Here is a 16,087-nt window from a genome sequence, read left to right on the forward strand (position 1 = left end):
GACACCTTATTATTTCTATATTTTGTGGATATCTTACCACAAGTTCAGTTAATCAAATTAATTTAAGGAAGTTATGGTCTAATTTTCATTGTTATCTGTTTAGATTATTCTGATAACCCTACTCTATGATCCATATTCACAACAAACCCCACTAGGTGATAGAGACAAAGCGAATGATCAAAGCCTCTTGATGTGACAGTTATTAATACAAAATGAGTTTGACTTTGTCTGGGCACAGTACAGTTTCAGACACTTTTCAGATATCAGAAAACTTAAGAAGACTCGCTGAGTGTAGAAGTTTCTTCAACTTGTGAAATGTTTTTTGTTTATTTGTTTCAATTCAATTTGTTTTAACTCCTAATTTACAGTGGCCCTCTCAGTTGAAATATCCTGTCTTATTTTTGCAGGTTTCTTCATAGGAACTGAGTCTAAAATGAAGTTATGGGATGTTTTGGCCACGTGTTTGTTGCTCCTGAGCTCTGTTGCTACAAGGCCTCTCTACCAAAACCCTCAGCCAGCCAAGAGAACTTATTTCCCCAGCAGCTACAGTGATACTGTGTCCCTGTCTGTGGAGGACGTAGAGCCAGAGTTCCCGCGTGAAGACCGCAGCCTGCAGGAGATCTCTATGGACGATCAGTGTAAGGCACACAATATGTTTTGACACAGTGTTTTGTGATATACAGTCACTTTGACAGACAGTCACCTGAATGGTGGTTAATTGGCCCACATGAGGGTCACACTGTACACCGGCAAAGCTCGGTCTAATTCAAAACATTAAAATAACAGTCAGAACTTGCCAGTTTGTTTAAACTTCCGTTAAACAAAATGCAACTGGGAATTGTAACCCTAACCACTGAGGGATAAACGCTAAGGGAGAAGGGTAATTTAAAGTCTTTTGATCTTACTGTCCGGCATTGTCATGTGTTGACTTTTGAGAGGAATGCATTTTCAACTGACAGTTTCTAGATCATGGGTCAAGGAAATTCAGATATTAATGTTGGTAAACAAACGTTATACTGCAAAGTAGTTTCGCCTTTCTTGACTAATTGCAGTTGAGAAATGTGCCGTGTTCAAGTGATAGCTGGTGGGCTGAGCCTCTTGTGGAGCCCAACATTGATAAGACACTCAGAGAGGCAGGTTGACCAGCAGAGGCACTTACCTGTGTTTGTTACTGCTGTGGGTGACATCATACTGGTGTCAAAACAAGCATGGCAGCGGGAATAAAATGTTGACAACAACTCCAGCCCCAAACAGGGGTTAGTGTCCACATTTCCTCTGCTGCCTTGTTTATGTTCACCTCTGCCTCTCTGCGACTTAGAGACCTATGGCCTTTACCCATCTGCCAGATGGAGAAACCATGGCATGTTTTCTCCCTAACCAAGTTAGAGGAGGCATTCTGAACCAGATCACAGGAATCTGAGGGGAGAGGCTCGACAACACCGGAAAGTTTGAACCATCTAGCAAGACCTCTGTGTTTATGTTCATTTTAACAACGGCAGTGGGTAGGAATTCATTTTGTTTAGATCAATGTGACACTGTATCATCTTTACACAGTAGTAAACTAGGCCAAGAACTAGATAAGGAATGGAACATTTGGAGAAATGTTTGTCCTGTCACCTCATATTCTGTTTGGACCGTAGTGACATCACTGATCTGCTCTGTAACCCAAGACCATTAACTATGCACTAATAGTGTAAACAACACTGCAACTCAATGGGAGGATAGGTCCTGTATGGGGCTTGTTCTAAAGTTTTAAAACATTGGAGACTATAATCTCTGCAGGCAGGAGCACAGGGAGACTCTAGTGTCATCAAGACCATTTGCCAAACAGTCTTCTTCTTCTAAAACAAAGACGAAGAAGGATTATGTTGCATGTAATGATTTATCCTTGTTGGATCTCATTGGCCTTACAGTGCTGGTCTTAAAGAATAAACTAGTGTATAGATGACTCCCTAGTATTGGTTTTCCAAAGTGGCATAGTGTAGCACGTTTCGCCATGAATCACTCAATTCTGCAGCCATAGATCGCTTGTCTGGTCTGTCAGCAGGTGTACAATATGTGGCAACCCTGCCTATCAGCTGACACACAATAGGAGGTGTCTAAATCAAAGGGCAGGTGTGTCTAAACAGATTGGCCCTGGATCACCTGATATATGAGTGGTGGCCCAATCAGCCGTGGAGCTTAGGGGATCAGATGACCTGTGTCCTGGTAGGGGAGCAGGTAAGAGAGGAACGATAGGTGACACTGCCATAGAGAGGCTGCGTTAATGACACCACCACCTGCCAGACACTGCATCCTGCCCGTCCGACTTACTGACACACATAAGACTACACACACAGACGCACACAAACACACAAGTAATATTAGTGTTATACTAATTGATTCATTTCAGAATAATATTTCTTTGTGATGTTGATAGTGTATTGTTGCCAGACCCTTCAGGCATTGTGAAGAAGGAGCAGGAGAGACATGACTCTATAATAGAATCAACATGTACTACAGGAGGATCCAAGACTTTAGTGGATCCTCATCGTTCCTCTCAGCACAGGGTCGAGAGCTGGGTGCATGTTTTGAGTTTCAAGCAGAATAATCTGCTTGAAACAGGCCTGACCAGCCTGTGTCTATCAACACAGGTAATTGTCATGTGACAGCAAACCTTTATTAACAGCTACAAACAGATACAAAGCCTGATGAAGGCAGCATTGTCAGTTGAAACGTTGGTTGGTGAAATGGACAAATAAATCTGTGAATTGGAGCTATGACTGTGCAGCTAAATGTGTATCAAGCCCCGTTGGCCTGCACCTCGCCGATACAGGTGTGCATTTTTTTCCTTTTTTCGCTGTGACAAAGACAAACCTTAAAATGGAATTGACAACACTGACCACACCTTCAGTCCCTGACTCCACCCAAGATGCAGCACAGAGCGCTTTAGGTGCTCTTTTGTGTCGACTGCCATCTGTCTGTACTGCTCTACCTGTCACTGCGACCCCGGCCTCAGCCATCTCAGAGGCTGCTGAAGCAGGGCAGCAGCACCTGCACAAACTATCCTGCGCTGAATTTTTGCATTCCGTTCTCCTGGACTAATCTATAAATCAGCTTGCACGGTTTCTCATCTGAACATTTCTGAATATTTATGGATATTCTCTGCATATGAGTCAGCACATAGTTATGGACACATTTCTGTACATATGCTACCTCCGTCTATAAATATGTTCTGATAATGAGAACAGACAGCAGTGCACATGCTCCCTTGCACATTGTCATTTTTTTCATACATATGGCACTGTGTCTCCATCTGGATGGTTCGCTGAACTGAACATGTAGTAATGCACATATTTACACATATTTCTTCACCTTCTGTTCATATGTTATGTACATTTGTAAATTGACTATATTTGATAAGGTGAATCATTTTTTAGTGTACACTCTCTATATACGTATGGCCTTCAGTAGACCTGTTAGTGTGAACACAAGCATATTTTGCTCATCCTGTATATATATGCTGTAAATTCACATTGTTTTTTCATATTCTCAAATCTTTTACTTCATTATAGATTACAAATATTGTCATATTTTCCACTTGCACTGTTCATGTGTTGAAATGTTTGGCTGTGCTATGTTTAAAAACGCCTCATGCTGCATTCTATTTTTTTTTTGCTTATTATTTGCTGCTGCAGCATTCCAACATCCCCACGAGGATCATTAAGTTTTATCTTATCTCCCATACAGTTTGTGATTGCAGTAAATTCCCATTGAGTATATTCCCATATTGTTGAGTAATGGTGGCTACATTTCAGAAAGCTATCATTGTTGCAATTAATTTGATACTATCTCTATCAGTGAATCACTTCTTTCTTTATCTTCCAGATGACATCACAGGTCCCTATCCAGAGCAGTTTGATGATGTAATGGATTTTATTGAGGCTACCATCGGCAGACTCCGGAGATCATCAGAGTCCAACGGGGGCTCGAGGGGACGAAGGGAACAGAGACAGAGGGGAGCAGCAAACACAGGAGGAGCGGGGAGAGGAGGACATGGAGATAGGAGGAAGGGTCGGGGGCGAGGGGGAAGTCGAGGGGGTAAAGGAGGCCGGGGTGAAAAGGGGAGGGAGAGGACATCGGTGCAGAGTCGCGGCTGCTTGCTAAAGGAGGTCCATCTCAATGTGACAGACTTGGGGCTGGGCTACCAGACCAAAGAGGAGCTGATCTTCCGGTACTGCAGCGGCCCCTGTGCCGAGGCAGAGACCAACTATGACAAGATCCTCAACAACCTCACCCACAACAAGAAGCTGGACAAGGACACTCCCTCTCGCACCTGCTGTCGACCGATCGCCTTCGACGATGACTTATCCTTCCTGGACGACAATGTGGTGTATCACACACTGAAGAAGCATTCTGCCAGGAAGTGTGGCTGTGTCTGAGGAAAGGAAGAAAGTCATATGAAGGTGACACACTAACAGACATGACCAGAGGCTGGTGCTCGATCCCAAAGGGAGGGGACACTCTTGGATATGGGGATTTGAGGTGGACACTGGGGTAATGCATTTGGATGATGAGGGAGTGTATGGTCTCTAACTTTCCTCAGTATGTGTCAGTGGTCAAATTGACGCAGCACACAAACCAAGTTACAGAGGATGCATTGTATACCGGGTGAGTATATAGAGGACACTTCTATGACTGACATTAGTCATGTGATCTGAAAGACAATGTAACAGCCCATCAAAAGGAAACTGGACATTTAACTTTCACAGTCCATATTCAGGCCCTCAGAACGCCTGACCAGTATTCGATTATTAAATCAGATGCAGAATTGTATCAGGTGAATACCCATTTGCAGATGAAACGGTACTGTTACACTTCCAGACTTGCCCACCTTGTTTTCTTGAAGGTGAGAGTGAAGCGGAAGTCCACTCTGAGCAGGTTGGCCCATTTTCAGAGATGCCCGTTGTTTTCTGGGGGAGTTCATTTTCCCAGGAACACCAGTTTTCCTTAGTTGGCTCCTAAGGCTCCGAATGAATGCAGAGACTGACTGGAGGAGTGTATTCAACTACAGTCCAATAACTTCCACTGCATAGTCTGGATGTCGACGTTTACATTCAGAGCCAAGGGATGAGAAATACCACAACGGGGTTCAGCAAAGACTTTTTGGTGCAACCCATCTACGTAAAATCCAATCATATATATATAAATATATGTATACGCGTGTGTGTAAGAGGTGTATTTATTAAGATTGAATTAACTTATTGTTATTTATTGCAATCCATTTTATGAAAGAAATGTTTGTTTTTTTATTTATTTAAAAGCTTTGTTTGTCCTGGACGGTGCCAAAGTGGAGCATGTTTTTTTTTTTTTTAAGGAAAATGTAATTGGGTGAACCGGAGCAGAGGTACAGCCACCGCTAATCAGTCTCACCCACAGATCCTAAGGCTTAATCGCTTCACTTAAATTCCAGGGTATCTCAATCCACACCCATGGCCGAGTCCAAAACATCATTGATTTTTGAAACTCATTAGGTATCAAGTTTAGGGAGGGTAGAAAGAGAGAAACAGAGGAGGGGACCAATATAAGCTTTTCAACACAACTGATTTCTTGCGTTAGATCATTTTGAGGGATGCCAGGGTCGATTCTATTCAATACAATTCACCTCTTTTTCAGAGTATCATGCTGAGACATTTGGGACTTAGGGGTCTGGGTGCAATGAGTCAGATGCTGCTCACTCCTCACCGCGCCTAGGTAGAGACTCCTAGCCCAGCTATCACATACCATTATCTGTTTACAAGTAGGCATACAAATCCTTACCCCTGTTTATTTTCAAGACATAATAATTGATAATCCAGGATCGATTTGGACAATACATTCAACGTCACTGCAGACAAGTCACTACAATCACCATTTTAACTGCCTAAATAACAAAATGAGTTTGCAGTTATAAAGTGGTATAGACAGAAAATCTTTTTTTCTAGCGATATGTCTAATGTAACAAACCCTAAATAAAATCCAGATAAAAGTGGCGGTGGCTGCTTCAGTGCAAGAAATGATAACCTTTTGAGGATCTGTAGGTGCCTTTGAGGATCCATCCTTTGAATTACAGAGTGCAGAAGCTGCTGGTATGCCTGGCTATCAGCATATGTTACCTGAGACTTCAGTCTGGCCTTGCACCAAGTCTGAGCAAAGGCTTTGCAGTGGTTACTGTCCCAATGGGCTTTAACGTTACTGCGATTGCCTGTGTTTCTGCCTTGGCTCTGACAGACAGGTCTTACTCACTGACAGGGGATTTGAAAGTGATCCTCTAACATGAGGCTTAACCAAATATTCCCACTGGCAAAGGCACCTTAGTGCTAAGGACCATTTAAGGAAGATGTAGCTATGGCTGTCTTAGCGAAACTGTAATGTAAAAGTCTCAAGAGCAGACATTTCAACAAAAGAAGACGTTTTTGGAATTACTGAGGGAAGAGATGGTTAGGCTGAGTGTGTTTTCTCTATGCAATTACTAGTTCAGCCAACATCCCCAAACTCTACAAGACAGAAATAAACACATTCAGGATAACAGGAGACTCTTCAAAAGCATGCTGGTAAACCCATATCAAGTCCCTGTGGAGGGGATAGTTTTAAGTGGAACCCAGAGAGCCCTCGGGTCAGTCTTGATGTTAGCACGGATTAGGGACCAAGGTATCTGTGCCCACCCAACAGCAACCCAAGCCAGCTTTACTGTGTAATCCGCCTGCACACAGAACAAATCCACTGCATCAAGCAGAATTTAGGCCAAACACTACATAGAAAAAAAACCTCTAGCTTTTATCACAGCATACCTCATCAATTGGATCATCTTCTCCTTTAACAACTGATTCGTACATAAGCCTTTCCAGATGAGAATGTGCATTTAGGAGACTTCCCAGCAGCCTTCTGGCCCTCAGAGAGCCTCACTATTCTTCTATACCATACATTAAAGTGTGTAAACCGTGACCACTAGCCCTCTCATCTTCATGGTGTTTGCTCAACTGTTTTGCAGTGTGTTGATTACTCCCCCAGTTCTGATGCAGAGGTAAACAAGCAAAGGTAAAGAGAGTAGAGGTGGAGGAATCCTCAGTGTTAATATATTAGGAAGAAAGGATTGCATTTGTTTTCACTCCGTATTGTGTTAACACCTCTGTGAAAAAAACTTTCATGTTGTCTCACTTGTTTTGTGTTACAGAACCAAAGCTCTTGGCAAACTTTATTTTTGTACAATATTCATTTTATAACTTTTTACAGAATTAAACTTGTTTCTATTAAATGAGCATGTCTCCTGGTATTCTGACCTGCAATTAATTAACTTGTGCCAGATGATGTTAATTTGCCCGGCTGGCTAAAAAGAATATTTAAACAGAAGCAGAAATTAAGGATGAAAATTTGGGTAAATAGAGAATTGCGCGGATGGTTTTGAGACGACCTCTAAAATGTGGTACCCCCTCCTGTTGTGCATTCCTGAATACTGGCCCAGGGTTATACAGTAAACAAAAGCTAGCTGTAAAGCGACACTGAGCTGTAAATCAAGGCGCTCAAGAATGTTTCCACCGTGCAGGGAGGATATGTAAATGCCGATGAGAAAATGGCAGAGGTACAGGCAGAGTGAGTCATTAAGTGGGGACTCAAGCTAATTCTGCCAAGGTGTGTATACAACCTATAGTTTATGTCTTGCCATGTTTTTCCAGTGCGTAAAACAACAGCACTGATCAGTCACACAGCTAAGCGACCATGTTGTAGACCTGTCTGAGCCACCAGCTCAATGAGGCTTTAGGTTGAGAGAATTTTACATTAATTCTGTCTTCGAAAGGGATATATGGGGCAACAAGATGCAGGGTGCAACTTGAGAACAAGATAGTGGGAGATTTGATCCTTTAACAGTTCAAACTGACTTAAATGAGTAGTGGTATCATGCACCAAACCCAAAACACACCCTTCTACCAACAACTACAGGAGGTGACTCTACTGGACATGTACGGACTGAGACCTCACCGCTGCCTGCTGACACCTCCACTGGGAATAGGCAGCACCAGAATTAGGCTGTAGGGTTCACTAAGCCCTGCTGATGGCCAACTTGCCAAAGGTCAGATGACGAGCAGCTTTCGATGCTTGGCATTCAGAGTAATATCTGGCCAGAAGCGCTTTCGGATGATATGAGGAATTGTTTTAAAGTGAAAGCAGTTATTTGCTTCCATAGCAACGTTTTAACCTTTTCATAGGCATGTAAGACTCATGAACAGTCAGCCCCAAACATTAACTACCCTGAGAACCTATAATCACCACTGGAATTTTATGTTTATTTTGTAGCTCTTTCTCATTATTATTATTAAGGTACAAAATACAAAAAAGGATATGAGAAGTATGACATTTTAAATTAAAATTCAGAATGAAAGTAGGTGAGTGATATCACTGTGAATACCTAGGGCAGACAATATTTGGTGGTTGTCTGTTTATGAACTTAAGTAGACTATGTGTCCTAAAATCCCCGCCCCCATACTGGCAGGCCATGGTTCCAGCCCCACACACTAGCTCCTGCCACAGTCACTCCTCACCTTCTGCTGTTGGCTCAAAACTCTATCAAAATCTATTCAAAAAAGTATGTCACATCACTGTCTCCCCACTGAAGCATATCTCCCCTCTACTCTAATTTCTCTTAAAACCATCACTTCTTCCTCTCTCCTTAATTCTTATTAATGCATGAACTGTAACATAAAAAACAAGTCAGATACCACAAGAAGTATGTGATTGAGCACTTGAAAAAGACAAAGCGTATCTATTATCCCAACCCGTTTGTCATCATGCAGGCAAAATCTGGCAATTCAGAATTCATACAGCAGAATAGCCCATGTGACTCCAATTTCTCTTTTTACAAACAAATTGTCCTTGTTAAGCTAGTCCACCCCTCAATTCAAAGCATCAGCCACATTCGTATGTTGTTATAGGCAGAGGTTGCATTCCAGAGGAATGTATAATGAACACAAACATGGGATCTGTATGTTGTGGCTTTGTCTGTCAATTTACATAATTATAGACACTGTACAGGTCATTCAAGGAATTCAAAGAGAAAACTGGAGACTCCTCAACTCGAGAATTAAAGGATGTTTTCAGATTTTTTGCAAATACAACAGTAGAGTTCTTGCATAGACACAAATGTTTGCAGTCAAACCCAATTTTCATTTTAAAAATTAGGGCATGAAACAAATTGGAAGGCCTACCATTATGCAGTAATTTGCTACTGGAACTGATACAATCACATTTCAAACAAAATCCTAACTCATAAATATTCAGAAATCCCTGCAATTTCATAAGTAAACTGTGCAATAAAAAGTAGCATCTAAATATTTATCTGAAGCAGTGAGTCCAACACAGGCAGTCTGGCAATAACTACGACTGAGTGGATATTTCCAGGGTTGAAGTGCCTTACAAAAAACAGGGATTCTGAGTAGAGGAAATGTCAATAAAAGGTCCAATTATGACTTACTTGGCTAAGATAGGTACTCTTTCGATTTGGCAAAAATATCCCTTTGATCAGTTGGTGAAAATAGATTAGTCATTACAGACAGTTTTGTGGATACATTTATCACTGTTAGACAAATGCATACAAATACTTTTATTTAGATTTCAGGGGGGCAAACCGTATGCATAAAGGAACATCCAACCTAACAGCTGATCCATATAGTCAAACTGGTTGCACCAAGTTATATCACATCTACTTCCAATTATCCAACAGTGAGCCAATTATCCAAAACTGTACAGATTTACAAGACTGCACATTTGTAGCCTGAACAAAAAAAGCAAGCAAAAACACATTCCATCCCAAAAAATATATATAAAATTTGCCAATAAACTTTTGCACTCCTATGCAATTTTTGATATTTCCGTTCTACACACTGGCAAAGGGTTCATCATAGATGAAGAATAGTAACAGACCACAAAATCTGGACCAGATTTATGAGGCATCAGAAACCTGGCAATATGGGAAAACATAATACAAATTATGAAAATAAAGTCCATACAACAAAAACAAACATCAAAAACCGAAGTTCTGCCTTTGTTGATGAATTGTAATGAGAAGAACGTAAACCTGTATAAAATTACACTATGCTTGCACAGAGAAAAATGCCTGAACATTTACTGTACCACGCTGACACAAATGCATGAATGCACAAACAAATAAACATTAAAAAAAGAAGCACTAGAGGAGGGAGGACTGACAACTCTACAATTTAGTCATTTAGCTGACACTCCAATGCAGAGCAGCTTACAGTGACCGAGCAGTCAGGGGCTCAGTGTCTCGCTCAAACACAGGATGTATTGGCTGTTGCAGGGATTGAATCTGGGACCTTCCTGTTATGGTGCAGTCTCTCTAACCACTATAGGCCACACTACCAGCTATCACAGATAAAATAAGCTGGTGTTAATGTGTCTCAGATCTTGCGTTTCTTCCACTGCGGTTCCTTGTCAGCCTCCTCATCCTCCTCTGATTCCTCTGCAAACACAGGCTCTGGCTGGGTCCTAAAGGGATACACAGAAAAGGGGGGGCACATTTAGTAAAGATTTACATTTGTAATTTGGTTGTTGTGCAAAACAAATGAGGGGTTCTTCATTTGGGTTCTGCTGGGATAACCAGAGAATGAAATATATGCAGAAATATATAAAAGGCAATGGTTGTAACGAAATGAGATGGAATAAGAGAGACACCGTCATTGAGATATAAACCAGAATAGGAGGGAGGAGATTAAAATATTTCACCATTTTTCATCACTCCAGTCTGAGCAGTGATTAAAAACACATCTGCCTGTGGGCAAGTCATTTAAAAGATAGTCATCTGTCAAAGGTCATCCACAGGAAGATGCCAGGTACGGACTCCCTTGTCCTCATGCAATCCAACTTGTGATAACATTTTACACAAGGCTCATAAACCCATAATAGCCCTGAAGCATGCAAATCACTTGAAGTGCTCCTAAACAATTTAGATATCTTATGATGTGTGTACATGTCCTTGCGTGTTTGATTGCCTGTCTGCAAAACACAGATATTCAGACATCAGAGCAAAGCAATTTACAGTGCAACAAAAGAAAGTAACCAGATGACTGAGCTGTGAAGCCATGAATGTGTTAGGAAGCCTAAGTGCAACAGTGGCTATCATTAGTGTCAACATCACCATTAGTGCTTTTAATGAGTGATCTCTTCCATACAGACCAGGCCAGCTAGGCTGGGTGGGAGTTCAGGCAGCAGCCAGTATATAGGGTTACATGGAGAAGAATACCCCAACTCAGACCCAACCTCGACCTGGCTGTCAGACCTTGGGTCAGTCCTCACCAGAATTAACTTCATGTTTAATGTAACTCCCAGTCAGGCAGACAGCAGAGCCAAGAGAGGTGTGATGGTGGTGTAGTGGTGTGACTACTAGTCTGCTGCCTGGGAGAGCGAGCCTGCAGCCAGGCTAAAAATTCAGTACTTTGTCCTAGTTATCTTTTATTATATTTAACTCAAGAATGTGCGCTTGCATCATGTGAAATGTCAAGATTTTGCAGCTTTCTTCCACCCTTGCATATTTGCCAAAGGTGATATCCAATCTATCGCTGCCCATTACTCTCCTTCCTTCAGTTTGAATGTGGACAGTGAGGTGGATCATATGCCTACTGTGCTACCTTCAAAACTGTACAGCTCTTTAAACATTCATGTGTCACACTGGTAGGAAGAAACCCAAGTACCATTACAATACCATGAACAGCACTCACAATACTCACCTTACACTGTCTGTCACTTTAAACACTCATGAGCACACACACATATGAGAGAGAGCGAGAGAGAGACATAGGGAGATGGAGATAAAGAGTGTGTGAATTATTGATATTTTTGTTAATAAGAACGTTGTCTTACGCTGTGTATGCTGGGGCAACCCAGTAAGGGTTTTCTGAAGCATCCTTGGCATGGCGTAGGATGGCCTCTCGTGGGTTGCTATCATCTGTTTTATCTAGAGCAATGTTCTTCACAATGAATGACGACAGTGTGCCACCATGAGCTGCTACTCTGCCTCCACGACCTGTCAGGGCAAAGGATCACTGGATTAGACAGACAGATCTATTGCATACACAAAAACACACCTACAAACACACGTTCCTGCACATACGTTTGGAGTTGGTCAGGCAGATATACAAACCTTAACATGTAAGAAAACACACGCTATCTGCTCTTATACAACGGGCAGTCTCAGCTAAGCAATGAATCTGGTTGATCAAAGCCATACTTTATTGGTTGCTATGCCATCTCTTGTGGTAACCAAGGAGCTAGTTGACAATCTTCATTTTTTTCTCCTGTTTTTCTTATGTATGTATGTATGTTTGAAGAAAGCCTTTCAGACAGTACATGTCTGATGGAAAAAAAAAAAAATGTTCATGGATAAGTTCAACCGATCATATGCAAATACAGGCACTTGAATTGAACCTTTGACTGTTGCACTATTGTGCCAACACACACACACACACACACACACACACACACACACACACACACACTGGCTAACACACTTTGATTATAATTTTGTGACATTCTTTTCAATTCATAAAAAATGTAATAACTTGACATATGATGTAATTAACTAAAATAACTTCAGTAAATGTTTTAGGGCATTTAACATGTCTACATTTTTTATTTTTGTTAACATTAATAGACATTTTTTGGATTGCTATTGTAGAGTTGCAACTGAGGTTTATGGTAGTTAGTGAGGTTTTTAAGTTTTAATTGTAAGGTATCTTCTTTTTTGTTAAAGATTCGTTTTTGGGGATTTTTTCCTTTATTTTGATAGTTGACAGTGGAGACAGACAGGAAAGTTTGGGAGAGAGAGGGTGACACGCGACAAAGATCGCAGGCCGGATTCAAACCTGGGATGACGCGGTTACCTGACATGCCTTAGCCAACACCAGGACGCCCGTTTATTAATGTTTGAAATATATTTTTTTTTTACATTAATGTTCAAGTAACATTTACAGCATTTACTAATGCTTAGTAAACTGTGAAAAGACAAAAATAAATAATTATTTGATAGTGAACGATAATAATGATATATTCACCGTTTATTAAGGACAGTTATTAAAAAGTGTTACCAAAATTTTCAACAAAATGTCAAGTTTTATAGTCGAAACTTTTCAAAGACTCGTTAACTCCCATGTTAATACTGTACCTACTGTCATGTTAATACTGTACGTGCTGCCATTTTGATTTGAATCAAATAGACTCCATTTTGAGTCCATTGAAAACAAAATTGACTGAAAAGTGTAATATTCTGGCAGTCTGAAGTGTGTTAACCTTTATTTGTGTGTGTGTGTGTGTGTATGCATGTGTGTGTACATACGTGTCAGTGTGATAGTGTAACAGGTTGAATTCAAGTGCCTGTTTCAGCATATCATCAGTTGAACTGATAATGAAAAATTTATCTGTGAAATACAACACTTAAATCCACTAAACCATTTGATTTGTTTATTATATTATTAATGAAAACAAATGCTACTGATAATGTAATAATCAGCATGTAATGTAACAATTTATTAGATTATGCACCAAAAGTTATGCTATCCATTCAACGTTTTTCTTACATTACAAGCAGATTATTACTTTAGGAGTTTTTATTACATTATGCACAGCTATTACATCATGAGTTGCTCCAGGAACCATTGTATAAAAGCTGTGATATCCTTGAGGATGTTCTTACTTTACTGTTATTACGGTACTTCAGTGCTGCTGACTGTACTGCTGTGCTTCATACCTATTGCATCACTCTACCCGTAATCAGAGTAAATAATGCCCTCTTGGCTATTCTGACTATTGGGTAATATCAAACATATTGTGTCATACATCAGCTTATCAACATTGAACTGAAAGATTAAAACTAAACTGAATGACAAAACAAGAAGCATTTCTCTAAAACAAATACTAACTTTTGGGAAAAAATCATCCTTTCCATAAGAGGAGACAACTAAGGTTGTCTTAAAAGATCAAGGATCTACACACATACACACACGCACACACATACAGGGATTTCCTGCCGGAGTTGGGCAGTGGGTTGTTTGGGGGATTGAGAGGCACCTCTTTCCATTGCTTGTAAGCATCCAGCCAACCACCAAACATTACCTTGCACTTATGTAAAGTAATTTCACAAAAAAGATAAACAGTAAAAAGACAGCCTGTAATCTCAAAACCACTGGTCTGCTATCAAGTAGTCCAAACTTCTTTCCATAGAGTAGACTTAGATTTTCATTTGCAGACTATTCTCATTTATGTTTGTGTCTTTCTCTCAACCTCTATTCCTTCTTTACATCTATATGACTATAAATTCTTCATACTTGTACAACTATGTACTGTTGAAGGAATAAGCGACAAAATTCTGAAACATCTGACAAAACAGCCAGCTGGGATATATTTATATATTTAAGCAGGAAATGCTGTCTGGCACCTCAGCTTATTGAACAAGGCTCAAACTGTACGTTTGATTATGCATGGGTGTGTGCTCATTTGTGAATGTGTGCGTTGCACTAAGAGTATAAGCCGACTGAGCGTGGGATTCCAGAGTAAATTCTCAATGCAGCCGTATGTCCCAGTAGTTAAACAATATGAGGCAACAACAGTCTAACATGAATCTTTGAGAGGCAAATGGGAGCATTGTTGTTACAGCCCTTGACTTCTGCTGTATTGCTTTTAATATCTAACAGACCAACAATAGTGGATTTGTACAGACTCAGACAGATTTATGTATTCATCAATTTAAGATATTGACTAATAATACACTTCCAACCCACTGCTGAACTGTAGCTGTATAATAGCAGGCTATATTAACAGGCAGTGGCAGTAGGGTTTATGGTGTACATTACCTGGTCCAGACACAGGAGGCTCAGGCTTGTGGGACTTTTTGGGGTCAAGTCTGTCCTTCTCCAGCTGCTTCCTCGTGCTGCGCTGACGAGCCTCTCGGAACATGGGAAGGGCATGAGCTGGAGAGATACAGGGCAAACATGGATGTTACTGAAGAAATTCGAACATACTACAAGATCAGCCTCACAACTGAGCAGTCAGGGAATCTGTCTATATGTACTGTGTTTGATTGCAGCCCGCACATAGCATTTTGCCATATGGAGACAGAAATGCAAAGCTAAGATTAAACTGCTTTTTCTTTCAAACAATACGCACAGAATCACAGTCTCAGTCAAACACCTCTTAGGATGTGATACCTCATGACCCTCCACTATAAATACACACATTGCAGGACATCATAATGTGGACATACACACCGAGTACGCAGAAATACACACACCAGTTGACCTCTGCCAGCATCTCTCCACTGTGTACTCTTTCTGCCATAGTGGACACCAACATATTCATTATAACCCCCATGTTTAGATTCAGACACTTACTCTGCCACTCTTCACACTTTCGTGAACACTATCACAATAAAGGCCCCTAGCACTTTAAGCCACGAGTGTGTGAGCGAATGTGTGCATGAATAAGAGTGTGAGTGGGTGCCCTCAAAGGTGTATATGTGTGAGACGGAGAGAGTATATGCGTGTGTGTATTGTGTGTGTGTTGAGGGAGTGTGTGTGTAAGGGGAGTGTATACTCTGCTCTTATCCTCAGGGGTTACAAAGAGACACTTTAGTAAAGGGCTAGATAAAGTGATTTTCCATTCAGGAGCCCTGTCACTGTTCAGTGTTAATTCTTCTCCTCCACGCTACATTAAGCAAAAAGGTTACTGTTAACAGATTCCCTCGCTTTTCTCAATGGGCCATCACTTGCTTCCTGTCCCCTCTAATTTTCCAGTGCCAGGGCATCAAGTGCGTCACTCGCCGCTCGTGGCAGTCAAACGCCTGGCCCTACTTCACACCCTGTTGGCATGGCAATGAAATCACATGATGTATATGAATAGGCTGCAGTTGCCCAAACAATAAATGGCGTCTGAGTTGTGTCTCGCAGCCAATCAGGGACAAAGTGTTGGCAGCTGTTCTGTTCCTATAGGCTCATTACCTCAGACTGGGAGCGAGAGAGAGTGTGAGACACGCACAGAGGAGATGACAGCCTCATGTGTTGATGATATG

General features: G+C 41.1%; 2 protein-coding genes across 3 annotated transcripts in view; one reads left to right on the forward strand and one right to left on the reverse strand.

Moving 5' to 3' along the window:
• The first annotated feature begins 433 nt into the window (after positions 1-433).
• On the forward strand, positions 434-4,426 carry gdnfa (glial cell derived neurotrophic factor a). 2 transcript variants are annotated; one of them, XM_071517261.1, is made up of 2 exons: positions 434-638; positions 3,868-4,426. In XM_071517261.1, the coding sequence occupies exons 1-2, from the start codon at positions 434-436 to the stop codon at positions 4,419-4,421; spliced, it is 759 nt and encodes a 252-aa protein (XP_071373362.1). In that variant the 3' UTR covers positions 4,422-4,426. The 2 variants fall into 2 exon arrangements, with proteins under 2 accessions (XP_071373362.1, XP_071373370.1); XM_071517269.1 differs by having other exon boundaries at positions 434-524; positions 3,859-4,426.
• Positions 4,427-9,217: 4,791 nt separating this feature from the next.
• LOC139642427 (WD repeat-containing protein 70) overlaps positions 9,218-16,087 on the reverse strand; it is a 45,546-nt gene continuing 38,676 nt past the window's right edge. The window contains exons 16-18 of the mRNA XM_071517250.1: positions 14,874-14,990; positions 11,890-12,052; positions 9,218-10,518 (exon numbers count right to left, since the gene is read on the reverse strand). Of these exons, the coding sequence (XP_071373351.1) occupies positions 10,431-10,518; positions 11,890-12,052; positions 14,874-14,990 (368 nt within the window). The 3' untranslated portion in view covers positions 9,218-10,430. The remainder of the gene's footprint in view (positions 10,519-11,889; positions 12,053-14,873; positions 14,991-16,087) is intronic.

This window comes from Centroberyx affinis, unplaced genomic scaffold, assembly GCF_046629955.1.
Source record: "Centroberyx affinis isolate AG114_WGS23_722 - 3 ecotype Tasmania unplaced genomic scaffold, CSIRO-AGI_Caff_v1 ptg000044l_1, whole genome shotgun sequence".
Classification (NCBI taxonomy): domain Eukaryota; kingdom Metazoa; phylum Chordata; class Actinopteri; order Beryciformes; family Berycidae; genus Centroberyx; species Centroberyx affinis.